Source organism: Chlamydotis macqueenii, chromosome 2, assembly GCF_036417535.1.
Source record: "Chlamydotis macqueenii isolate bChlMac1 chromosome 2, bChlMac1.mat, whole genome shotgun sequence".
Lineage (NCBI taxonomy): Eukaryota > Metazoa > Chordata > Aves > Otidiformes > Otididae > Chlamydotis > Chlamydotis macqueenii.
Window position 1 is genome coordinate 127,880,975 of NC_141557.1, and position 27,972 is coordinate 127,908,946.

A 27,972-nucleotide genomic window follows, 5' to 3' on the forward strand; every position below is an offset into this window, starting at 1 on the left:
AGGTTGTTTAACAGCTAGCAACATTTGCAAAACAATCTATTTAAATATGTGTACGTAAATGTTTGTAAAAGCTAAATTTCTGGTTTTCTTTGGGGGAAATTTTCAACCTGAACACAATCAGAAATGAAAACATTGCTATCTCAGCTTATCTGATTCATCACAATTGCCTATTATGTTTGATAATATTTTTGCAACAGTGGTCATTTTTTTGCAATCTATTACTACTATTGAAAAAGAAGCAGCAGAAAAAACCCTCCAAAACACTGAATAATTGGATCAAGTAATATAGCTAAAGAAGCTGTGATTTGCTTCTGAATATTTTAGAGACAAAAACAAATCAGGATTTATCAAAATACTGACCAGTGTTACTTATTTGACTGTGAGTTCAGCATTATGGAAAACTTTTACAAAATGCCAGCACAATGAAGGATTAATTTTCCTTTTTATCTTATTTTTGTGTACATCAATTTTAGCCCTAATTTCTGTGTTTTTCTGTTTGATTTCACAGGTTTGTGAAATCAGTGGGATTGTTGAAGAACAAATTAGTTAAAACAAAGTGACAGTGATCAAAACTACACCTGACAATTTGCTTTAGTTTATACATAATAATTTTAAATAAAGTTATTTTTCTAGTATCAACAGTACAGAAGTGGAACCGCTCTGATATGTGGATGCTGTAATGCACTGAATCAGAGTATTTGCTGTGGTACAGTGGCCTTAGGAAAGAAGGGTAACGGTCGCCTTTTAGTGTAAAGTTATTGTAATGTTTCTGTTTAGTTTATACCCCTGTTATTTTGGATTGACATTTGATAAACTAAACTCTGCCTGACCAAAATAAACTTTACCTAGAGATTTTATGTATTTTAACTCACCTAAGGTTTTCTACTCCTTATATTTTTGTAATCTTTACTCTTTTTTAGATTAACAAACATTAAAGCCCTCGCCCACGTGTGCCAATGTGTATGTCCCAGTCAGGTCTCACAGAGAACTGGCTGTTCACTCATAGTCACCCGCAGAGAGAAGTCAGACGGGGGAGCGAGTGAGAGGGCGTGTGTGTGGGTAGCCTGTGCGGCGTAGCTTTGTCTTGAGTTTATCTACTTTGATCTTTAAAACAAATAAAGGCTCTGTTAACAAGGGAGCGTATCAATAAGGGATGGAGCATGCATGCAAAAATAAAGCACCTAAAGGACTGCATATATATGATAAAGCAGTAGTTACCCATATGGATTACTGAAACAAATTTACTGTTTAAAATAAGCTAACTGGTGTGTGCTGTGTGCTTGGAACTTTAGAAGATGCTTTTGCACAGACATCAAATGAAGGGATGTGGCAGTTGCATTTACTGATTTCATTTACCTGTTAACTCTGTCAGGGGTGTTTTCAATTTCCTTTGTCTTCAGTTATGTACGCTTGGTTCCTGTATCTTAGACATAATGATATAATGAAATTGCTTGCAACTATTAAAAATACAGTATAACAAACCATCTATTTGTTTAAGAAATAAAAACGAATTGTCTGTCGTGAATGTTTCATAGTGTGAACTTTTTTTTTGCTGTGTCACAAACATACTGTGCTAAATACACAGAAAGTGTATGGTCTGTCGTAGTCACGAGCAGGTAAAATGGAAGGTGACATTGTGATGAACAAGTACTTGGTATCATCACAGTGTAGATGTCCTACAGGTAAAATGTTTAACATACTGGAACCTCATGGGACCAGTCCGTTGAGGTTCATTTCAGGAAGGGGCTTCATTAATTTGTCATCAGTAAAGAAAATCTGTGATGCTGTGTGCATTTGCGATGTACTTGAACACTCATTTGCATACAGGAGAGCATCTTATTACAGATATGCTCTGTTTAGTCAGTTGTTCTCAGTAAAGCATTCTTGTGAAACTAATATCTCCTTTTCATGTGTTTTATTCTTCCTTAGTGGCCATTCTTCACAACTTTACCTTGAAAATTGTAAAGTAGGTTTTACTGTTTTCCTGCTTCCAGTTGCATCACTGAACATCTGTTAAGCTCCATTCTTTCTGTGTCATGTCATTGCTGGGTGAAATTATGGCCATATTTAATCCCTGGGAAAAATCTCATTAACTTCAGTGGGACTAGGATTGCCCACAAGTTGAGAAAGAAATTAGAATTTGACAGCATCTTAGTTCTAGAAGTTCTTGCATGTCTAACTTGAAGACAGTTTTGGCTGGGTAGTGCAGAAAGATTTGGTCAGGGACATGTCTAGTTCTATTTTTTCATTACATGTGCAGCATCACAACCTTTATTCATGAAAGCAGAATATGAATCCTGCTTCTGGTCTTCAGAGGGCAAAAAAACTTTTCAGTTACAGATAAAGTGGGTACCATCAACACTCATTAGAATGATTACTAATTTAGCAAGTGTGCATTGTATGCAAGTGTCTTGAAGTGTGGTAGGAGAGCTTGACTCATGAGTGGTCCCAGTTGTAAAAGCTGTGAAGTCTTGGGCTCCTGAGATCTAGCTGTTCTTAGGACTGGCCAGAACAATATTTCTCTAGGACACTTTCAAAGCTGAAGGATAGAGGATAAAACCATGGAAAAATATTCCTTTATTTTCACGCTAAAACACACAGAAAATCCCATGTCATTGTTTTGCTTTAGTTCTCATGACTTTGACATGATCTCATCATTTTTTAACACTTGTGTTTGGCACTACTCCCTCTAAAGCGTATGGCAAGCAGTCTTGGCTGATGCTGTCACTGAGCCCAGTGACCACTGCTGGCATTATAGAGGAGAAGCAGCCTCGTCCTAACCCTGACCACAAACACACTGGCAGTGAAGCATAATGAGTCAGGAGAACTCCAAGGAGGAGCTGAGATGTGCTTAGTAGGCGAACACCAGCTGGGCTTAGGGGGCTGAGGAGTGTAAACAGCAGCTGGGAAGGCCATGCAGAAGGCATGTGTGATAAACTTGTTTTCACCTTTGAGCTGTGGTAAGCCTTACTCATTTTCTGTTTGACCTTTTTGGCTTTAGGAAGCAGTTTCCATTTGTCAGTTGCTTATCGAATAAACTCTGTCGCCATGGTGTGTAATTGAATCAAGAGTCAGCTGTGCAAATTCTTCTTGTTGATGTGGCTTGAGTTATTTTGGCCAGAGTATCAAGGCGGGATTTTCTTGTTTTGTTTTTGACAAAGCACTTCATCAAGCACTTCAAAGTCATCACAAAAAGTTCAGTGTAAGCTATGTAGAAATGTACTTCTCTCTAGTTGCATGGAACAGAGTAGATTTAGTCCTTTTCAGAAAGATACTTCATGGGTCATTGCTGATGCTATTAAATTACTACTTTTTGATAGAAAAATAGCTATGATAAACAGATAAGTTTTCCTAGCCGTGTGTTTACATCTTAGTTTTTAGAAGCATTTACAAATGCAATGATGTAGGGACATGGTATTCTCAACAGTATTTGTTAATGAAAAAATACAAACATATCTCAGTATATAAAAATGCATGTAGCTTGTCTAATAGGCAGCTGTCTTTCTTTCAAAGGCCAATTTTTAATAAAATTGTTTTTATTGTCATATGAGTTTCTACAATTTCCTTTTAAGATCTTCACACTCTTGATACTTTATCTGAATAATCTTAAAAGCAACCTTAGTGTGTCTCTATTAATGTCAATAACACAATGTTATTAATAGATTCTCATCCGTACTGCTCATATCAAGTAACTTCATAATTTGGCAGATTTGGAAGAGTCACTTCTTGCTACTCCGGTGCCTAGCTCTAGGATTCGTAGGTGTGGCTGAGGGAGAAATGGGGAAGAAATTTTATTTGCAGAAGTTATTGAAATTAAACAATTTCTTTTGGAATACTATCCAGTGGAAGACTGAGCAAATCCTTATCTTGAAAAATTATGCAATAATTTAAGACCACTTACATAACAACAAGCTGTACTGTTCTCATCTAGTATTATCAAAAACTTCTAGTCCAGTGGGAATATGGTTCCTAAAAATATGTCTTTATTCGTGGTTCAGGTCTCTTTCACCTGAGTCAGGAATTACAAAAGGGGAAGGGAGGCTTGTTTCCTGCTCCCTGGAGTAGTGCTTCCGGTATGTCTACATTTGACTTCTTACAGAGGTAACTAGCTAAGTGCAGGGGAAAGCCTGTGTTGCAACCACTAAACTCATGGAGATATATGAACTAAATGGCAGCCAATTCACACACAAGTATGTGACACTATTGTTCCATTGCTCTGGATGTATGTGGACATACTTTATATTTCATTCAATGAACTGTTAATGTAAAATGCAGAAAAGCTCCCCTGCAGTAGATTACAGCACCCTGGACTTCTCTGCATCAAGTATGCTACCCATGAAGTTACCACACTTTTAGCAGCTTTCTATGGCTAGCTCCAGGCAGCTTCCCAATTAAAAAAAAAAAAAAAAAAAAAAAGATGTGCAAAAATCTGGTTTTGGAGGCAAGCAGCTCTTCCTGTGCTTATAGAAGTTTGGTGCCCCTTTGCTTTTGGCCCTGGCTTCTACTTTGTTTGGATTACGCAGCGGCTAGTTAGGTAATGCAAGTATCTAGGTTTGTAGATGTTTTTACCCTTTACAACTTTAGCTGAAAGTGCAAAAACTGGGATTAATTCAGTGGAGTTTAAACAGACCACTGATTTGACAGCATTAGCTTACTTAATGGTATATTGCTGAAATATTAGTCAAATTAGTTTTCTTTTTTTTTTTTAATTACTGAGTTGCTGGTTAAAAGAAGACACATTTTTACAAGTTAGAATTCTGCCATGACTGTTCTTTATGACTTTGGTTGCTGTTTTCTTTCCTGATGGGTTTTAGAGAACTAAAGCATAGCCAAGTAGAATTTAGTTTGATAGCTCCTTTTTTTTTTTTTTCCCTTTGACTAGCACAGTCAGATACTCTTTTCTGTGGATTGTCTGCTTACAAGAACATGCAACAAATTTTAATATGTACTGTTGATAGATGTTTCCTCTGTGATAGCTTTAAATCTATCAAGGTGCACTGTCAAGTGAAAACACTCTGCTGAACCTTAAGTTCGGTTCAATCAGCAAAGTCTAGTGGTGTTTTCACTTACAGAACACAGTACAAATGTACGAACTTGGCTTTATCAAGAACTGGAATTTAATCTGCAAAGCTGCATACATATATCTGATGTTGAAAGATGGCAATGCTTTAGTGATTAATATTATGCCAGCTGCTATTCCAGAAGATGTTCTGCTGTAGAATTTCCCACACTCTCCAATTAGCGTGTCTTTATTGTATGAAGTATAATATCTGTATTATATTTGAGCTTCACATTATTTTTCTTGTAATTAATTATCAGCCAACCCTGGACATTGCTTCTGGTTCTGAAACAATTAGGTAGAATCACTGAACCGATGTCTTCTGTAGATTCATGAACCTTCTTTTGAGAGCCTAGTGATGGAATATTGTTCTAAATTGTGAGACACAATGAATCTTCTTTTTGCCCGCCAAAACCAGCTACAGCTCAGCTTTAAAAAGACATGACAGGAGAGTGAATAGGAATAGTTTATTCTGTGATTTACTTGAATGCTGAGCTGCTGATTCCCACCAGGGACCTGTCCCAGAAATGTACATGTATGCTTACAGAGGGAGCGCAGTAGGAAATGGGGCTGGGAAGAGCCTCCAGATCTCATTGAGTTGCTAACCCTTAGGCACGGTAACTGCAGCTAAACCATTTCTGGCAGATGTTTGTCTAATCTGTTCTAAGAATGTCTGGAGACGGAGAATCCCTCTTCTTGTCTTCAGAAATTCATGTAAGCAAGTGCTTGTACTACTGCTTGACAGTGGTTTCTCAGGACAAGATCTTTTCCCCCTTTATACATTCTTTGCATCTTAATTGTTTGCATCTTGTTTCAGCTCAGGTAACATTGAATTCAGATGCCACCCAATGCAACATAATGAAGTATTGGTCCTGCAAAATCTTTTGCGTTTCTGCAATGATTTACATGTGGCTAGAATTTCACCCTAGAGTTACAGACAGTTACTGAAAAAGCATTGTAACAGGCCATGGCATGTGTCAGCCACTGACAGCAAGGGCTTGTGCTCTGCAGGGTGCACATGTTGCTGCTCTGAGAAGCCCTGCTTTTGCACTGGAGATCACATGTGATGAAACAGCAAAGGGTCATTCAAGCCTCCATGCTTCAGTCATTGTAGCTGTCTCCAAAAAGCACACGAGGAATTCATGAGTGTGTTTCAAAAATTTGCCAAAATGTTCCCTGGGGCCTGATAAGTGCCGTAATTCAAAATCTCTCCATAATTGCCTCCAGAAATCATTCTTTTCCTATTGATGTGTGTAATCCAACACCTACACACTCACAACTCCAGGTTTAATAAAGTGTGGGGCCCTTTAGTTGAGATTCCAAAGCAACTTATACTTCCTGTCCCCCCAGGTGATGCTACATTTCTGTGTCCAGAACACATTAGCTGTTATTGACTTTTCATCTGGACACAGATCTTATAGAATTTAAAATATTTCCTTATGAGGATGTGTTGAAAACATCTGATGGGCTTGCCTGGGGTATTGTGATGCATAGGCCTTCTGGGAGAAGACTGTAGCATCAACCTCATCCATAATTCTATGTCTGCTCTATGCAAAGACAGTAAGCTATTTAAAAGGCAGAGCTAAAGCTCTTCAGGTAAAAACATAGTCAAAACTCCAGATAGAGATGTATGCTCATTATTTCCCTTTAAAAGCAATTAATTCACAGTATGACAAATTAAATGTTATATTCTGTCACTTATTCTGCATGCTAAATGTTTGTAGAGAATAATACCGTGTTCAGGTGCTGTAACACTGATTTTTCAGCTTTCAGACATGTCAGAAGAAGGTTAACTCATTTAAGAAAAGTAAGCGTTGTACTCTGTAGATTTTAAAAGTATAAAAGAATAATTTCAGGAATGTGGACATTTTTATTCTTGTATCCAGATGAAGTATCTCTGGTCAGACTGTTTTATCTGGGACATGATCTAACTTGATGTAAAAAATATGCAGTATCTCCTCTGCTCCATTCCACTGGAAATACATTCAAGTATATAAGATACACTTCAACAACCCTTCATAATACTTTTAATATTAATTCTTCATTAGTGATTCAGAAATCTGAAAACCTTGACAAGTGTCATTCAGGATGATCCTTATCTCTTCAGAGAGATACAACAAGAGATTATTGATACTAAGAAATAAACTCTACAGAGAATGTGGGATATTGACATGGATTTTTGCTTAACTTAACCTCTGGTCATGTGGTATCATGCTTTCGGCTAAACTGCTTACCTGACTCATGATACTTGTCAGCTTTATGCTTAGTCTAGTTGTAAGATGCTATACATTGGTCTATTAGAATAGAGACACTGAGGTAAAATTTTATCTTATACTTACTGATACAGATAAAAAAGTACTAGTAACCTTTGTGTATATGGTATTCACCTCCATGACACAGTTTTTTCTAGATCCGTTAGAATCCATTATTTACAGCATTAATAAACTCTGTTTTCAAAAAGCCAGCTCCTTTCTGAATTGTGAAAAGCATTGTATCCTATTTGCCCTGTTGACTTTTTAACCTGAAGTATTCTCTTTGGTGGGCAATCTTGTCCTAGCAGAGAGCAGCCTCCCAGCAGCTGCATCCTCTTGGCGCACTGAAGGATCAGTTGCATCCTTGCTGGTGTTTCCAGCAGATTCTGCATTGTAAAGTGAAGTTCCAGCTCTTGCAATCCTTATGTTTTATGAGCTTGGATATCATCCAGTTTTATTCTTGGGTATTTATTAAATATCATCTGAAAGTTTCAATCATTCTTTCTAAACTATTTCTTTTGGGGATAGGAGGACTTTGACATAGATTAATTACAGGGCTACAATTTTTCCATTAGGAGTATCTGTTCTCATCCTTCCCACTGTTTGAAATACTTAATTGAGGTGGCTACTCTAATCCAAATATAGTATTTTTTTGAGTGTTTCTGGGAAGCAATGCTAGCTCTTCCTCCTAGTAATTGTAATTTGCTGCTGCAATGCCATTTTGGAGAGAGTTAGTGTGATAACTGAGATAGAGTTGAAACTTAAGTTGGCTCAATTTGCAAACGGTGCTTAGGGGCAAGGGACATCTTTAGGTCACCCCTCGGCACCCTCCCCCCACCAACATATTGCTTACTGAAGTGGAACACAGCTGTTTGTTTCTTTCCGCACAAGGAACAAGCCTGCATGGATTTATGTTTCATTGGTACCTTGGCAAGGGAGAAAATACTCCCCCTCCACTCCCCAGAGTATTTCTTTCCAAAAGGAAGCTGAGATCCTTCTTTCCAATTTTACTTTTTGATCTGAATGCAGCTACAACAGACTGTTTGTAAGAAGGTTTAAGATATTTCTACTGTTTTAAGATTTGAACTATCATACCACTAATACCGTGCAAATGAGAGTAATATGTTACTATTTTCCCTGTTATCAAACCCACCAGATGTGGAAATAATTATCTACATCAGACAGCACTGATATGGCACTGTGAGTTCAGGTTGTTGCTCAAGCTTGATGGCTTGCCGTACCTTCTGCCCTTGAGACCACCACAGGCAAGTGACTGATCTTGTCATAGATCAGTGATTGCCTAAACAAAATTAACATAATAGGGTCCTAATATTTTCTCCTTCTGTACCTTTCCTGTCCTGGAAAGTCTAATTGCTAATTTTAATATGTTCGTTGACAAAACATGGAGTCACTTCTCTTTTGAACAAGAAGAGGATGACAAGCAATGCCACTATACAAAATCTGAAGTGTGGATACTGGAATGGAGCCATGTGAATAATGCATGTGTAATGACACGGTCTGAACTGGTTTTATTTTTTAATAAATATCAGTGAAGCAAAACATAGCTTTGCTTTTGTGTAGAGAAAACTGATTTCCATGAAAATATTTAGTGATTTCAAGAATAAAATTGTGGAAGTTTTATGATCAAACTACTATTTAAATATAAATGGCTTGACTTTTTCAATCTCATTTATTGACACAGTATGATAAAGTCATTAATTTGTTGAATTTTATTTATAGTATTGTATTTCTTTAATTTTACCAAAAGCATTTCAAGGAAATGTGGGGCTTTTTAGGAAAATTTTACTTGCTTGATAGGGTTCACGTTATGCTTGTAACCATAAGTTTTATCTTGACATGTCTGTCTTTCTATCTATGTCCTTATCTTAGCATTGAGGGAATGAGCCACATAAAAACAAACATTATCTTTTAGCATATTGGACTCCATAGCATCTTTGAATTTTAATACTTTGGTGATGTAGTATTGTTTGTAAAAGCTGATTTTTTTTTTCTATATGAAACACATTTGTAAGATCTACCAATAAAAAAAATCCCTCATTCCTCCATTTAGTGTGCCAACAATTGACCTACATTTTAATTTCATACCCTATGATGTCATATGAATACTGTAGTGTTCTGTTTTATGGTCTTCATGCTTTTTCACTGTTGGATAAGTTTGGTCATAGGTCACTTCACTGTCAAATTTCGTTTTCTCCATAGCAAACTAACATTTAACACTCACAGGCTGGTGTGAATTTTTATGGACTGTTCTGCTCCATTCTTCAATGAAAAATTAGTAGTCTTGGCTTATATTTTAGTTTGTATTAGTTCGTATTTCTGAGTGGGAAATAACATGTTACCAGATAAGAGGAATTTTCTGGGCTTTTCTTGTTTGTATAATTTGTTTGCTTTTTTTTTAATTAGTTGGGTGAATGAAATGGCATTTAGCCACACAGAATATGTAGCTGAGTGTGAGGTAACATTATGACAACCTGTAAGTGTTTAATAGTTTTTCACAGATCTAGAGTACCTTTAGATAGAGGCAACCGTGAGCATTTGCCAGGTGTACAAGAGTGAAGGGCAGACAGAAATCTGTCCTGAGCTCCACAAGGTTGTGTGTTTTCCTTCCTTCCTGTGTTCCAAGCTCTTCAAGTTCTCCTCCTTTAGAGCTGCTGTAATGGCACTTATGCTGCACCTTTTTTGTCCTCTTCTTCTGGACATGATTTAGTAGGCATGGTGGTGTTAGCTTGACGGTCGGACTTGATGATCTTGGAGGTCTCCTCCAACCTTAAAGATTCTATGATTCTATCATTCTATGATTCTTGCTCTGTCTTCAGCATGTGGCTTGCCACATGAAGCTCTTTCTTTACTATGTAGACTGGGCTGCTCTGTTGCCATTGTAGTGCTCCTTGGTGGAGTATGGGAATGGCCTCAGACATGTTTTCACAGGTAGAGAAAAGATGATAAGAGGGCTGGAGCACCTTTCCTATGAGGACAGGCTGAGAGAGTTGGGGCTGTTCAGCCTGGAGAAGAGGAGGCTCCAGGGAGACCTGATAGTGGTCTTCCAGTACCTCAAGGGGGCTTATAAGAAAGATGGGGAGAGGCTGTTCAGTAGGGCCTGTTGTGATAGGACGAGAGGTAATGGTTTTAAAATAGAGGGAGGTAGATTTAGATTGGAAATTAGGAAAAAATTTTTTACAATGCGAGTTGTAGAACACTGGAACAGGTTGCCCAGAGAGGTGGTAGAAGCCCCATCCCTGGAAACGTTCAAGGCCAGGCTGGATGAGGCTCTGAGCAACCTGATCTAGTTGGGGATGTCCCTGCTTCTTGCAGGGGAGTTGGACTAGATGACCTTTGAAGGTCCCTTCCAGCTGTAACCATTCTATGATTCTGTGATTCTATGATTCTAAGTTGGTGTGCATTGGGAAGTCAAGGGAGTTTGTACACGGATGTTTCTGTACTGCTGTGTGGACTGTGTGTGTATATGGATATTTCCGTACATGTCTCTGTTGCTGTCTTTTTGAACAAGTGGAGCTGGGTGGGCATCTCTGTGTACCATGATGAGAGGTCTCTGTGTTGCTCACAATGAACATCTAGACTTTCTCAAGTGCTTGGCTGTGTGTTTCTGAACAGCCCATGCCACTACTGCTAGGTTTGTTCATCACTGTGAACAGAAGCGCCTCAAGTAAGCAGATTGCTAGATCAGCTTGGGAAACAAAGAAATCCTTGTTGACATCCTTTGATGCACCCCAAATCCTCTGTCTTCTCATAGTTGCCCTGTTGACAGCACTTTGTTGACAACACTGGTGTCTCAGGAAGGTGTCCTGCTACTGTCCCAAGATAAATGATCCTGTCTCAGGTCTGAGAACAGGCTTAAATCCACAAGTGAATGGTGGTGTTTTTATCCTTAAAATGACGTAATTTAGTGTTGCTTACGCTGCTGCCAAGCAACTTTCTAGCTCTGGACAGAACTGTGAGAGGGCATTTAAAAATACTTTCTGAAAACCATTTGTTTGATGCTGATGAGCTGAAAAACTGCAGAAAGTACTTCCCTCAGTCCCACAACTTGACTTACAGACGATATTTACTATAATCCAATTTGGACCTGCTGAGCTTTCAAATCTGTCCTTTGCTTTGTGCATTCTGCATAAAGAGGTACGAATTTTCCTTTTTTTTTTTTGTGAGGGAGGAAACAGTTATTCACATGGTGAGAGATCCTTTAAATTTACAGAATGGGGAAATCATTTTGTCGATGGCACTGGAGAAGAGGAACACTCTCCAATATATTATACAGGAATCTAAATTTATTACACACTTTCAGTTTTTGCTTTCCAAAATTTCCTTTTTTGGTGAGATTTAAGGTTCCTATGGTGAAATATTTAGAAATTGAGACTTTTCCTATTGCTTATATTGCCTTGAAGTTGAAGTTGTTGATTTAATAAAATATTCCCTTTCTTTAGATGTCATTATGAAGTCTTCTTCTTTATAGAGTAACTTTCAGTGACTGGCATATTTCAGAGGAATAAGATTTAGTTAGAGCTAAGATACAGGACTGTGGAAACTGGAATAATAAGCAGATAGATACAAAGTTTAATCTGCCACTGTACAATTTAATTTTTTTTTTTTGTGTGTGTGTGAGGGTTAGGAAATTTGGTTTTGAGCTTTAGCTCAGTGCAAAAAGAAAACAAGTACCGGTGTTTGGGCCTTTTGAAAAGTGATTGTGTATTTCCAGTGATGACAGCCAGCACCATTCTTTGATTTATAGCAGAGCAACTTTCATTTAATATTGACCAGATGGCAATTTTCACCACCTACATTGTTCAGCACCTATGTCAGTAGCACACAAAGCAGTGAACCTTATTCCTAGGCAATTTGACTAAGACAGAGGATGCAGCGTTGTGGCATATTGATCGATAGCACAAAGCAGTGATAATTAGATCTCTCTCAGTGGGCTGTGGGCTTTTGAACCTTATTTCATTATTTTGACACTATTGAATCATCCAATGTGCCAGCTTGTTTTCAGACTCTGTGTTTGAAATAGATGATGACAAAAAGGTGTCATGGAACAAGTTTATGTAATATAACCCACAGTCTTGTTTGAATTTAAATTAATAGATAGTTTTAATTTTTGCAGGAAGTTGGGGGGGAATGTTATTATTGGGAATCCTTGACACTATAGCTCACATTTTCAGATGAGGACATCTCAGATCATTTACAAAGAAAATTTTCCTCCTAGCAATTTCTCTTCATTTTTACAGTTCTAGTTGCTGCAATGCATATTGGAACAAAACTGAAGGTAGGCACACTTAATCTAGAATATGGAGAGGAAACATTTTTAAAAAATTATTTGCGGAAATACCCATTATTGGAACTCATTGAGGTAAATGACTTTGCTGACAGAGCAAAAAGAGAGTGCTGTGCTACAAGAGAAGGGAGCTCATCTTGGTACCCCACTGTACCCATGTTATTTATACACTGGTTCTGTGTGGCTAGTTGAAATGGGAAATTCTTTGTTCTGCCTAACGGCAGTGCCACTAGACATGCCAAACATCTTTATACAGGGGTATACTGCTTAACCTATTTGTCCCCGTTTGGCAACTTTTTTTTTTCCAAAGATGTGTTTAGAGCTCTGCTCTTCAGTGTATTTACTCAGAATGATTTATTGAATACCGAAAGCTTTGTGAACTAGCCATGACTGTTTCACTGAGGCTGGATAGCATCTGGCTCTGCAGTTTTACTACCTAATGGCCAGTACGTGCATCCTCAGGTCATCAGGGCCTGTTCTGTTGATCTACTGCTATTTGTGTTTGAACTAGGTCCAGGTTTCCATAAACCTCATTCACATCTTCAATCCAAGATCCAGATTTCATGATCGCACTATAGGCATATGGAGGTGGAATGGGAGGGTGGAGGATGAGAGGTGGCAGGGAGAAAAGCTGATCCAGTATAAACAGACAGTGCATATAAAAAAACAATAAAACTCTAAGATTGGAACCTCTCATCTGGTCCCAGCTCCTTTGCAATCAATTATGAACCTCTATTGACTTTACTAGGAGTTCTGTTAGGTGCTTTCTGATCCCGTAATTGCTTCTATAATGGAAAATAGAAGTAAGCGATAAGAGAGAGAGCAAGCGCTCAAATATATTTGCTGTATCTTTGGTGAGAATGAATTGCAGTGACGATAGAGTTGGAGAAAAAAATAAGTTCTAGAAAGGACAAAAGCGATAATTTTTGTAATCAAGGAGAAGGAAAATAAACTAATCTGATAGAAGAACATTATTATATTCAACTCCTCCTGCCTCAAGAATGCTAATAAAGATTGACTGGACACTGCTTAGGTCTCAGTGTGACTCACTCTAGCCTTCTCAGACATTCAGTTGTTTGTAGGTCCTGCACACCAAGCTACCAATTAATGTATGCACAAGGGGCTGATGTTTGAATTTGAGGAAGTATCCTTTATCATGGGTCTCATCAAAACTTACTGGATGACTCTACAAGATGTCACAGAAGGAATACACGTGTTACTGCTTAACAGTAAGTCTTGTGAGGAGCACCTCCCTGGATTCCTGCTCCTTATCTCTCCAGAACATTTGTGTGTCTAACTTCCATGAGTTAATTTGTTTGGTGATGTTTCTTCTCCCTTTTTCTTTTTTCTTTTTTTTTTACCACAGTGATGTACTTTCTTTAGACATTCTTTATGTATTCATTTCAGCCACATCACGTCACAATGATTTGCTCTAATACTATCTGTAATCATAAAAATTCAGTAAATTTATAAGGATGGAGCCCTTTAATTAAAAGTACCTCAGTCCTGTTATGATCTTATCAGTATCCTTAGGCTCTTAAATATGTGGATTGTAAATGTGTAGTGTTTAAAGCATTACTTATGTTCTGTTTCCTATTAATGTATGTGATACAGATTTTTAAAGGGTTCTGCCCACATTTTGGGAGATTGGACTTGAGGTGCATTTCTTGTGTCTTTACATAAAAAGAGCCACATCTGATAGAAGTCAGTGTAGCTACCACTGTTTTGTCACTGGCAAGCCCTTAATTTGTACAAGTTTCCCAATCTGGTTTGTCCTGAAGGTAAAAAGTGCTGCTGCTGATAATGCTGATAATACTGAATGTAATGTTTCCTCAGTAGACTTCTGATGGGAATCCATTGTCCTTGTCTGACACGCACTTTTTCAGACAAGCAATAATTTATTTTTGGAAAAAGAATGTCAAGTTCTATCCAAATATGCCAAATATGCCTATATAAATGTAACATACACTGAGTTCTTCTATGTTGAACACCAGTGCTTACTGGCTGCAGAAACAAATAATACTGTGATGAAAAAGAACAAATAAAGGAAGTTGTTTTTTATTTCTAGCTTTTTGTAATAATCTATCCTTTACAACCAGGTAGGGCCACTTTTTACTGCCTTTGATGGAAGTAGAGTAAAAAGGGAACTTGGCTGATTAGAGAAATACAGTTCTTAGACTGAGGTGATGAGAAACTTCAAACTATAGCCTGTAGACCCATACCACTAAAACTTCAAGAGCTTTGATATTGATTTCCCAGCAGTGGGATTTCACACCTTTTGCTTTCAGATTTCATTAGTGGTCTAAGACTAACTAAAAAGGGAGAGGCTTCTCTTAGATGCCAAGAGAGTTGATCACCATGCCACATAAGAGAAGGGAGAAGGATCTACTAATACCATTCTTGCCAATTTGTTTATTGCATATAATCCCTTAAATTTAATAATCGTGTTGTGGCAATTAAAATTATACCAACAGCATGCTGCTGACTCTTTTTAGAAGTCTGGCTTTTCTTTGCTTAAAAAAAGCTTTAAGTTGAATATCTGAGGTCAGATATAATGCATATTTCACTGAACATTTATAGACTTCCCAAAATAGTTTGACTCTTTATGCAGAAAGGAAGAGACAAGTTACTTTCCCTAGTTGCCAATTAGCTGAATAACTTAGCTTGCTTAGCTGTACAACCACAAGTGTGTTGAAAGATTAGCGAAAAGGGTCTCTGGAAAATCTCCAGGCCTTTTTTTTTTAAGCTAATGCCATCCATTTTTAATAAATTTTGGTATAGCAATGGCACAATCTTCTTTACAATGAACAAGCAGGAAAAGCAGCTGTTTCTGTTTGTGCTTCCCTGATGGGAAGAAGTCCCTGATTCCCTTCAGCTATCAGTTTGCTGTTACCAGAGGAGGTTGTGAATAAGAACTTTTGCAAGCGACCTGATAGAGGGGTGGATTGTGGTAAGTGAAATGGACTTGTCCATACTTTATCAGTTGTGACTGTAGAATAGGAAATAACTGTTGCCAAAATTAATTCCTAATATATGGACTGTCTATGCTGGAAAGGATGCAAAAAATACACCATGAGGCAAAACCAAGTCTCTTGCTTGAGTGATTTCTTTTCTCCATCAAGTATGCATTATGCATCCATTGCCATGCCTTTAGGTGTGGATCTTCTTCCATTCCTGTGGTCTATAATTCTACATGCAAGCTTTTGATTTTTTTTTAATCTACTACTCCTCATTAGGTTGATAAGTGCCAATTAATGTCCCTGTCCAAGGAAGTACTTTCCTTGCTCATGCCTGTAGTTGGATTGAAGTCAAAGAGAATTCAGAAGTTGTCATGACAAACAGGCTCTGCCCTACTGTCAGCAGCTACCCTGAGAACACACTTTTCTTGTATGTAACAGCACTAAGTGCCCTGTGTCCCTTGTGGAAAATGTTTTGAAGTAGTCCTTTAGGAGTTGTAAACTCATTTCCCAGAATGATTCTTAAAAATAGTCAGATACATTGCATGTCTAAGAGGTGTCTTGCTTCACATAAAATCCTCAGATTGACCCTTTTGCTCATTTTCCACTAGTATTGACATTCCTGCCTTTCAAATATGTTGCTTCACAACTCTGCCAGATGAACATGCTGAGCACTTGTGGTTTACAGGACTGGTGCCTGTGAGACCTCAGCCCAAGGTCTGAGGATCTTATGTCCAAGGGACACTGTTGGCCGTGTGCTTGGGAAGAACCAGTCCTGGGAATTAAGGGAAGATTACAGTCTGGTTAGTCTGTTCCTGGAACTGACTGCAGTTAGTATAGCTTCCCTGCACATGGAACAAGGACCCCTGTCATATAAATAAAATGTGGGCTGGACTCAGCTTCAGCCACAAGCTTTCTGTAGGATGTTTCTGTTATCACAAGAATCAAATGTGACTTTTCTTGATAGTTTCTTTGGTTTAAGATTAAAAAGTTCTTACAGCAATACTGGTTGAAACGTTGCTGCCCCTCATCCCCTCATGATAGATTTTCCGTTGCTGATGTGTGCTGCCCTCCCAATCTTGTTGACAAAGCAGTTTGTGGGGGTTGCAATGTGAACTGGATTGGAACTGAATAAATTTTTTTTTCCAAGATGGAGGAAAATGTGGGTTTTTTTTCCACGCTGATCTAATTCATGGGTTAATTCCAGAAATATTCATATTAGTGCAGGGTGGGTATTGAAGGCTATGTATCCAAGCTCCACATTGGACTGCTCAGATGCTGGACTTAACAGTAATGCATCTTTCACAGCAAAAGTGTAAACTGAGGGGCTAACAAATTGTGACATGAAGGGAAGAATAATTACTCATCATGGGAACCTTCCCAGACTGTTTTGACTTTGGTTACCAGTAGCACTTGTACATGAACGTGCTATTAAAGGGGCACAACACGATATTGTAATGAGTTATGTTGTATAAAGCTGGATATTAATCAAGAACATCTAGAGAAAATAGGTCATCATCTGATAAGATTATTTTTTATTATAAAAGAACACACCCTGATGGATGTGTTCTTTTTTTTCTCATGTTTATATTCTGATTGATTTAAAACACTAAATGTGTAGATCTCAACACTGAATCAAGGTTATCTTGGATAAAGAATAGCAATAGTATTTTCTTGTCATAGGCATGTTTGAAGAATAGCTCTTGATCAAATTTCACTTACACTTTTTCTCAGTAGCTGAGAATGTAAGTGCATTTAATGACATGACCTTTTTGTTCCTCACGTGTACAGGACTGAACTAATCTGGTCTGATTTTAACTAGTCTATAACACTAGAAAGTCAGGTCCTGTAGAAATCTGATTTTAGTAGATCTGATAGGTATTCTTCATGACATCTCCCATCTATTTATATATATATTAGAAAATCTTTGGCTTTGGATGGCTGATAATAAAAGCAGAATCAAATTAAATATGGAATGTGGTATGATTTCAATAATAATTAAGACTGAAGCTCAGCAATTCATAGTATCTTCATCCATTGGCATCTTTCTCTATCAACTGAAAAAAAATCTCTTTTGGATTTGTGCATTGTTAAAAAGCTTATACAAATGAATGAATGAATGCAAATTTTAAAAAACATTTAAATTAACATTTAAAAACATTTCCATGCTAAGAGTAATAATACTTCAAAAAGCTTTATCTTGGTATCTTACTCCAGTTAAATATGACTGTTAAAATGCTGAATTAAATTCCATTAGGGATAATGATTAGGTTTTAATTTTTTTTTAATAAATTTTGAAATTTTTGATAGGTCAAATCATCTAATACCATGTGTGCTATTGATTCAGCTGGTGCTATCTTATTCCAAGAGGATAACCACTAGATGAATGCCATGAAATCTGAAGAATGCAGAAAAGTTCCTAGTTTTAGCCAGCCTCATTCTAAGGGCTCCCCCCATTTGGTTACCAAGACCCTCAGAGCATAAACCAGGATAACCCCAAACTAAACTAAACTGCATTTTTGTAACCTAACCAAGGGATGAGTCTTGCAATCAGTTTACTCTATACTTCTGATTGCATTAAGTCAGCACTGTAGCAGTGACAAATCAGTCCATTCAAATGTCAAAATTTGAAAGTATTTGTGACCTAAATGAGATCTGTTTTCAAATATACTTTCCTATTCACAGTCTAAACATAAAATATACTGACAGTGGCAACCAACTTTACAGCACTTGTGCATTCCTGTTTGATTTTAAGACTGTGTAGACTGTGTAGACTGTGTAGACTACACCATTTTTCACATTGCTCATGTTAAACTGTTTAGTGATTTAGCCTTTTATTAATTAGCAAAGTCTGAATAGTGAATAATAGAGTAGATGAAAAGTTTGTTCTTGAGATGAGCCAACATAGCTGTTGTGAGTTTGTGGCCTCTCTGTTATTGTTCTTCTAGAAGCCATGGAAAATATCTATATTATGACTCACTGTATGAAATATTTTTGAATACCATGTTGTTGAATTCCCCATGGAACCTGGCTGGATTACAGCACTACTTCTTTTCCTACCCATTATCAATAAAACCCCACAGAGATCATGGTAGACTTTTAATGACCTTTGCTTATAAAAATATCAAACTGTATCTATCCTAACTTGACCACTAATTAAAAAAGGGTTATCTCAACTCTGATGTGGACATTCGTTAAATAACCTCTTCAATCACCTTCATTCATACTTACACTGTACTATGAAATAACAACGTTTAGTAGTTCAGACACTTTTCCTGTACAGAACACAGGCATTTTATCAAAACTAGAATATTAGAAACACAAACCAGCATTGAAACTGCTATTTCTCAATTTTGACAGGAATGCTAGTGTTTGCCAAGTGAAATTGTAGTCATCATAGCAAAATTATTGCCCATATTTCAGCTATGCTAAAATCAAGTTTTATCTTTTATCTTTTAAATCTCTACAGTAAGTATTCCTACTTCCACTGAGAGCAATGAGAGATCTGGATGTGGGATCAAACCTTATGCAAGAAGATTTTTTTCTGGTACTTTTTCCCACAGCCCCACAGTTTAGGGAAAACCATTCATTCTTATCTTCTGTTTTGGGTTGGATTTTTTTTTTTTTCCAGTCCCGTCCTTTCGGGCAAAAGGGATTAAAAACTGCTAAGTGAGTTTCTGACTACACATGGGCACTAAAGCAATGTAATCCAAATGCACAGATGCACGATTCCTTTAATGGAATGTCACTAAACACATGAGTAGATTATCTCAGCACCAAGAGAATCTCATTTTCATACCCAAAACATACTGAGTTGATCACACAGACCCCACTTCATTGAGCGTGCACATAAATCTCGAATTTTAACAGCTCAAAGTTAACAACTAACACTAAATGTCCTGAATCTTTTCAGAAAACCAGTAAATAGATTATAGCATGGATAGGTGCTAAATCCAGCAAGGTCCTCAGCAGAAAAAAAAAAACTGTCCTGTCTTTTGAAAGGTTGCAAATTCAGAAAGTGTCCTAGTCCTCTCTGAACTCAAATCAAGGTCTTTGAAGAAGTGAGAGAAGTGTTTACTTTCACTCTTTACTTTGGTGTTTAAGATATTTCCCACAGAAAGACAACTGCATGGTTTTCCTCTTGTTTCAGAATAAGGTTTAGAATATGGTTTTCCAGCGTCTTCAGTGCTTTAGGCAGCGGGATACATAACCCTTTTTTTTTTACTTGGTTTTCTCTAGGCTTATGAATACTGAATTTTTATGAAATGTGGAGCTGCCCTACCAAGCAAAAGAGCTGTGTCAGAATAGTTGCTGCTCTAGTTGTGAGGACATCTGCCTGAATGAGCTCATGGCCACTGACTTTTGCATCCAGCCTTTTTGAAAAGCCTTTGCGTATTCCTACAGCAAGATTCTGTAATTAATATTTTCCATTGATGAAATATTTTACCAGAAGTTCTTGGCCCTTCTGAGTGCCTCTGGGAAGGAGTTGACAAAGTCCCTAAAATTTATTTTGAAGAGTTGAAAAACCACAAACTAGCCCTGATAGACAAAATAGATGTGTGAATTGTCATCTTTCTGGTGAATTGTCAGCTTTCTATTTTTTCACTGACCAGGAAAAACAACTCTGATAATGCAAAGGCAATGCAAACTTTAAAAATTATTAGTGTAGACGTTTCTAAATGACATTTCTAGATCCCACCATTGTCCTGATCAAGCTAATAGTAATTTGGTAACATATGCAACCATTTAGATTTCTAGATCCCACAGTAAATGAGGGAAGCATCACACTGACTCATTTAATCCACTGTGAAAACCAATCACTCTAATAGGGATATAAATATTTGTGAGGCATCCTTCAGAAAGGCAATTTAGCTCTTCTGATAAAGACTACAGACCTATTATTTAGCCCAGTGCAATATTGCACAGCCTGCATCACATAGCATTGCTCTTTACCAATGCACACACACAATCTTACTTGGGAACAAATCCAATACTGATTTGAAGACCCTCATGGATGAAATCATAGGTTTTGGAAGCCTGCTTCAGGAGTGGTATCTAGCGCATGGAATGAGCTGCCGATGTTCTCCAGAGAGGGAACAAGGACAGTTAGATGCCACATGGTAAGATCCAGTATATCTAGAAAATTATGCAGGAAGTTACCAGAAGTTGTTAGACAACTAGGAAAAAATCTTCAGAAGAAATTTTCCTTCTTTCCACCCACTCCCTGACAAAGAAATATTGAAGTAATACCCACATCATATCTTCTGTTTAAAATTCATTGATAAGACTGGATACTACAAAAAGAGGGAATCAGTAGAGTTATTTTACTTTATCCTCCTATAAAAAAAAATAGACAGTGCTTTCATAAACAGGAAGAAATAAGCATCATTAGGAAGCACATTTGGACTAAGTGCATTTTCTGGAAAAATTTATGCTCTGCTCCTTATATTTGTGGTCGTACCAATATTCTGTCTATGTAGTAGGGAGGAAAGTGGACTTGTGTCATTTGCTTTGTTATGGGGCGCAGACCAGTCTGTTCCAAACACCAAAATATTTGTTCCTCAGAACAATTTTGTGATTTCTGAGATAAAAGTAATCTCCATTTGTATTGTCATTGATTCCCTTATTTGTTATGTGCATCTAAGACATCTGTTCAGTCTCAGGGGTGTTCTACACTATGCAACAATTTTAATGACTTTTACTACTTACTTACTGTATATAGCACTGTATGTATGGGAAGCCTATCACAAATCCCATCAGTCAGAAAGGGCACGTTAATGGAGTTAATTGCATTGATGTAACTGCATCACATATTTCTTATAATTGAGCTAATAGAATTACCCTTTTGTAACGATTAGACATCTCAAATCTCATTTGCTACTTTTAAAGCAATGTTCTTTGATTTAGTAATATGCTGGAAAGGGTTGTAGTTGTTGTAGCTCTGTGCAAGGACTGTTATAGCTGGTAGTGAGAGTATAAACTTCTAGAAGATGTGTTTAATTTGACATTGAAGACATATACATTTAAAAGCCATTTTACTAAAAAAACTGAGCTGTGTTCAGATAGAAATGGCATTCAGCTGTTGTATTTTGAACTTCTTTCCACTCATCATCCTTAGAAATATGTGCCAGTTATGATGGACGGCTGCGTTATTTGCAAGATTTTATGTGTACCGGACACCATATTTTCCCTATGTAATGCTGGAACCAGGCTCTTTTCTCCTTGGATCTTGAAGCTGTACCCATAATAGTGGGATAACCCTCTTCAACTATTGCATTTATGGCAGTGACTTAGATCTACATACTTGTAAACTGTTCTTTTTATATAGTTTTGGAAGTAGTGAACAGTATACTTCTGCTTGATTTATTCTAGTTTTCCCTCCCTGTCCTATATCCTGCTATCTTTGCCATGCTCTATATGGTCTTGAAAAATCTCTCCTGACTTAGTCTGTGATTAGCAACAGGAAGACTTTTGTGAGTGTTAAAGGCTCACTCACAAAGAAACTAAACCAAAATGGGACCTGGGTAGAGCAAAATGTTGGGGTCTTGCAAAATGCCTGCCCTGGCCTTCAAGGCAACCGTCCATTTGGCTGCAAAGCCCAAACCTCAGAAATTCCTTTTTTCCTCCTCATTTCCCTCTTTCTCCTCCTCACTTCTTTGTACCTTTTATTATGGAAACATCTCTTTTTCTGAAAAACCTGAAGACTCCAGGTCTTGCTCTCCTTAGCTCTGTTGTTGCCCGTTACTTTGCAGAGTGCCATCTGGGAGAACATCCTTCTTCCAGACTAGGGAGCAAGGAAGCAGTTGTGAAGTTTTCTTATGCCTCACAACAATGCCTGAACTAGGAAGCGTGCACTCAAAGGAGGAGAGTAAATATCAGTAAACCTGGTGCTCTGACAACAGTTATTTAGGATGCTGTTACTATGGAGAATTTGCAGCTACTAAACAGGATTTGGCCTTAATCTGTCACTATATAAAGCTGTCATTAGTTACATTCACAAGTACTTAAACATCTCCAAACAGAACAAGTTAAACAACATCTCATTGCTTTTTAATTGTTTTAAAATTATAGTTTTAAGAGGGTAGTAGTTATTGCACGCTTGTTGGAGTCTGCTGGTCATGATAATATTGGTATCAGAGCAGTGTTTTCTTGGGCTGATAGAGGTTTTTGGAGATCTTTTTTCTTTTTCCAAGTCCTTGTCCTTTGAATTGGTTAATAGGAGATACTGATTAAACCTTTCTCACCTCTCTCAGTTCCCACCTAATTTAGGATCTGAACACTAGCCCCAACTCCATTAACACTGAAATAATCAAAGATGTGTTATTTTGGACCACCTTAAATTACACTAGTTTTGTAATCTAGCCCTTGTGATCTTTCTGAAGCACCTGACCATTAAATTCAGATATGTAGTGATTAATGTAATAATATGTGTGTAGTTTATGTCTTAATAAAATTGATTATGTATCTTGGACAATCGCGACCATACCACTGGTCCCAAGACAGCAGCGTAACTCAGTGTAACCCTCCAAGTGCCCTATGGACAAGGACATGCCCACCTGCACTCTGCATCTGTACTCTGCCAACATGCCAGTGCTGAAGCAATCGAAATTTGCTGCAGCTTTGCTGCAGTTTTATAGAATCATAGAACGGTTAGGGTTGGAAGGGACCTTCAAAGGTCATCTAGTCCAACCCCCCTGCAAGGAGCAGGGACATCCCTGACTAAATCAGGTTGCTCAGAGCCTCATCCAGCCTGGCCTTGAATGTTTCCATGGATGGGGCCTCCACCACCTTTCTGGGCAACCTGTTCCAGTGTTCTATAACTCGCATCGTAAAAAATTTTTTCCTAATTTCTAATCTAAATCTACCTCCCTCTATTTTAAAACCATTACCTCTCGTCCTATCGCAACAGGCCCTACTAAACAGCCTTTCCCCATCTTTCTTGTAGGCCCCCTTGAGGTACTGGAAGACTGCTATCAGGTCTCCCCGGAGCCTTCTCTTCTCCAGGCTGAACAGCCCCAACTCTCTCAGCCTGTCCTCATAAGAGAGGTGCTCCAGCCCTTTTATCATCTTTGTGGCCCTCCTCTGGACCTTCTCCAACTGGTCCATGTGCTTCTTGTGTTGGGGGCTCCAGAACTGGACACAGTACTCCAGGTGGGGTCTCACCAGGGCAGAGTAGAGGGGGAGAATCACCTCCCTCGACCTGCTGGCCACGCTTCTCTTGATGCAGCCCAGGATGCGGTTGGCCTCTGCTTTTTTTTTGGACCCTGAAAGGAACAGTCTGAAGACTGGATTTGTTTGGTATTTTCTGCGTTTTCTCAGAATATGATTTGAATCAATCACCTCTTTCTTTTTTTAATATAATTTGATTCCAAACCCCTATTTTTCCATTATGTTACTGAGATAGAGTTTTGCTTTCACTAACCAGGATTAAAATAACTTCATGTTGTCTCTCTGAACCTGGCAGTTAACATCCTGAATTTATACATTTAAATATTTTAAACCACAATTAAAATACACTAAGTTGCATTTTAAAAGCTGATCTCATCATCTTCAGTTTAGCTCATTTTTCCCTCCCTTCACCCGTGCCCCCATTCCAATGGTGGATTGAAACCAGGCTTTCTGGCTGCAGCCTTTTGAGATCTGAATCTGATCAGTGATAGAACACTGGAATGTCTGATTTGAAGTAGAAAAGATTTATTGCAATTAATGTTAGTGCATGCAAAGTCACGCCATCCGGTTTTGCAAGTTGCCTACTGCGTCTCTCTTTTCTCCAGCCACTCCAGCCCACATACACCTTACTGTAGAACAGTCTACTTGTAATTGCATCTCAAACAAGGGTGTTATTTTTAATGATTCATTCAAATATGTAATAATGATGATCAAAGCATATTTCACAAATTGAAATTAATCACATTTTTAGTGTTGGCCCATGAACAATAAACTTCTTGTAGGGAGCCCTATTTGAGATCGGTGAAAGCTCAGAACTTAATTTCTTTTCAGTGTATTTTTGGGGTGTAGTGAATGATTTCACACAGACTTTCTGGCTCTATGTGAGCTTTCTTTTTGGCACAAGTTTACATGAAAATAAAAATGTAGAAGAGATAGTAGCTGCATTTCATAAACCATTCTATTATTTCAAGTTGTTTTTTAATACTATATCTAAACTGACAGAAATAAAAAGCTTGGCAAGTGTGTTAGATAAATTATCTATGATGCTTTTAATTTATAAGGGAGATTGTGACTTGCTTTTAAGCACGAAATCATATTAGCAATTGGCAACTTAAAAACACATTTTCATTCCTGCTGATTTTCCTATAAACTGTACATGGAGTGAATAAAAAGGGTACCCATTAGTCAGTAAGAGAGCTTGTGGGGTTTTTCTTTTTCTTTCTGTAACACTATAAATGTACATGTAAAATTTAGCCTAGTGGGAGTAGTTTGGTTATGACAGAAATATATTTCAAAGGGCTTTTAAACACGGAGTTTATCTCACATAGTGTGAGTCTATCCGGTTTTGCTGTCACAGAGATTCTTCTGACACACTCACTGTGTAAAGATGAAATGAAGCTCCTTTCCCGAAACATGGGAAAGATTCCACAAAAAGTCTGCTGCTTAGAATCAATAGTGGAAGAAAATCAATTTACTGAGTAATAGATCACTTCAAGAAGTGCCAAAAAGCTGTGAATTATTTAAGGGATATGACCTTGCTGTCCTCTTATTGCCCCAGAGGATGATGAAAGTAGAGAGAGTTAATTTCATGTATGTCCCTCATGCTGATATTTATCATCAGAGCCAATATTTATCATGAGAATCATATAATATTAAATTAAAAAAAAAAATCCCTTAGAGTACACCATATTCTCCAAGATGAGTTGCTAGTGTTGACCAAACGTTCCAGGTTAGTTGCAACAAAAGGGAAAACTTTAACAAGTCTGAGAAAGAACATACATGACAGCCTTGAGGGAACATGCTAGCTACTTCACAAGGTAAGCACACAACGTGATGGAGCGAAATATAAGGCACACTGGAGCACAAAGTAGATTTTTTTTTTTTTAAATTATCTTCTGGATGTCTCTTTATAAATGGTCTTTGGGTAGGAAAATCAATGTGAAGAGTTCAGCACAGCTCTCAGTGTGGCTGTATTTACTGTTTAGTGAGGCTGTTGGTACAGTCAAGTCCCAGAAGTTTCAGATGTTTTCAGGATACTCTCACAAGCCAACTAGAAATGTGGTTATAGGCCATGTGGGTTGCCCAGGATCCTCAGGGTTATTATTATTAAGCTTTGCCAAAACTTTTCATACAGTATCCAGAAAGCTAGAGTAAAGATAGGAATCTGCATACTACAGTGTAGACCTAGTTTTACAGGAAGCCCTGTGATGAACAGGCCTTTGACAGTGAATCTTTCTGTCTTAGTAGTTGTTCTATTTTCTGGAGCAGTGATGAGAGCTCTTCCCATTTCTCTGTGCAGAAGTGGCAGTCCTGTCACTTCAAGTCCCAGAGACCCTGTAAAACAAAAGGACGAAGCCTCAGGTTTGTAGAGGGAGCCTTTGCAAGTAGGGGAGCACATAGGCTGACATTTCTCTCCAGAACATTGAGCCATGAAGGTCAGGAGCAGGTTCTTTAGTTGACAATTCGGTACTTTCCATACACACAGAACTGAAACCAAGCTAAGCTTAAGGGCTAAGAGTCTAATCACCTGGTATCAGTTTGCAAATCGTATGTTTAATTTGCATGTAATACAGGTTTCTCAGTGCTGACACTGGAGGAGGTTCGCATGTGCTAACAGCCGTAAGCCATTGAGATTGTATTTGATTCTAGGACTTAGAACTCTCCAGACCCTTTTCTGAATGTTTTACACTTGTGTGTGTGTGTGTGTGTGTGTGATCTGCCATGGCAAGATCTACATAATTAAGTGGGAGGACACTTTTGAGAAGTTTTTAAATTATATTCATAAGTCAAGTGTTCATTAGAAGATGATTACTCTTGTGGAATAAAATTGTGTCCCTTTTGTGAAGACTCTACTGCAGTTGTTTTGCTTATTTTGACTTAATTATTGTAGTGAAATGCTGAAGGGTTGCTGAACTTTAATTATTTTACATGAATGTTAACTGTGTTTTAACAGCGCCAGGGTGTACTTGCTGGAAGAGCTAATGCCAGTACTAGTTCACAACATTAATTTACTTCTGTTTATTTTCCTTGTAATTTATTTGAATGATGTAATCTGTGCTGATGCCTCTTGGTGTGTGCTTCAAATCACAGTGACTTCAGTAGTACATGCAATTAAAATCCACATCTGGACATCTCTTAGTTGTTTTACCTGTTGTAGGTGTAAATTATAGCCTGCACAGGTCACAGAAGAAAGTCTGCTTAATCTGTGTCAGGTGGCTAATCTCAAAACACCACTTCTAGGATCCTCTTTCTAGCTTGTCAATCTCCATTCCTTCCGCTTTGTGTTGGTAAGTCTACCGACTCCTGTGGTGGACACAACTGTCTACCTGCAGCACTTATCCTCTGCTGGGTTATCCCCTGTCTGACCTCTGTCTTGGCTAAGCCAGCCTTGCCAGCCTCAGTAGCCATCATCTGCTGTCTTTTACATCCATTTATGCATTCACAGGAAAACTCCAGTCTTGCATCCATCTACTCCATTTAAATCCCTGCTGCTCTGCTGCAGTGCTCTTTACTAAGCAAGACATCAGTCAAAAAAATTGTCTGTTCTTCTAAACTCATCAGCTAAACAGGCCTTCAAGTCCTGTTTACGGTCCATCTTGGTTTATTCTGGCTAAGGAGCTGCCTTACCTTATTTCACTAGCTGAAGTTGCCCATTGTACACCTGACTTTATTGATATTTATTTGGACAGCAGAAGGGAAGTTGACTGGGTGGTGCTTGGCTTTGGCAAGTACTTTTTTTCCCATGTTTTCCACTGTGAAAATTAATCTGCGAAGGTTAATAAATGGATATTATGTATTTCTGAAGCACTATATAGCCAAGTAACAGAAATTCTTAATTATTTATGCAGCAACTAACCAGCAAAGTGAAGGCAAAGACTGTGACTGAGATCCTTGTGCATATCAGATGCAAAGTGTGCTGGGATCAATTCCACATAGACAAAGACATATGCACAGCTTAGCTCACCTACCTCTGACACACAAGCCCAGGTGGATTTATTCTCCCAGTATGTATGCCTCTTATTAATGCTATTAAAAATTATTGCTCCAAACAGGATGAAAATATGCCCTTAAGCTAGCATTTTAATATTTATTTCCAATCTCATTTTTGGGTTTTTGGAGAGATACAAGAGAAGTATCCCTCGTTTCCCAAGTGGACTAGAGAGGAACAATATAAACTTTGTATTTTAGTGTTAAAATGTAAACACAGATGAAATGTACTTCAGAGCTCAT

General features: G+C 37.9%; 1 protein-coding gene across 3 annotated transcripts in view; it reads left to right on the forward strand.

Moving 5' to 3' along the window:
* C2H8orf34 (chromosome 2 C8orf34 homolog) overlaps positions 1-27,660 on the forward strand; it is a 201,167-nt gene extending 173,507 nt beyond the window's left edge. For 2 of the 3 annotated variants that reach the window (XM_086742392.1, XM_086742396.1), the window contains one exon: positions 27,591-27,660. In XM_086742392.1, the coding sequence (XP_086598518.1) occupies positions 27,591-27,628 (38 nt within the window). In that variant the 3' untranslated portion in view covers positions 27,629-27,660. Of the gene's footprint in view, positions 1-508; positions 810-27,590 lie in introns of those variants that run through there. The other variant, XM_086742394.1, reaches the window with a different exon arrangement.
* Positions 27,661-27,972: the final 312 nt, after the last annotated feature.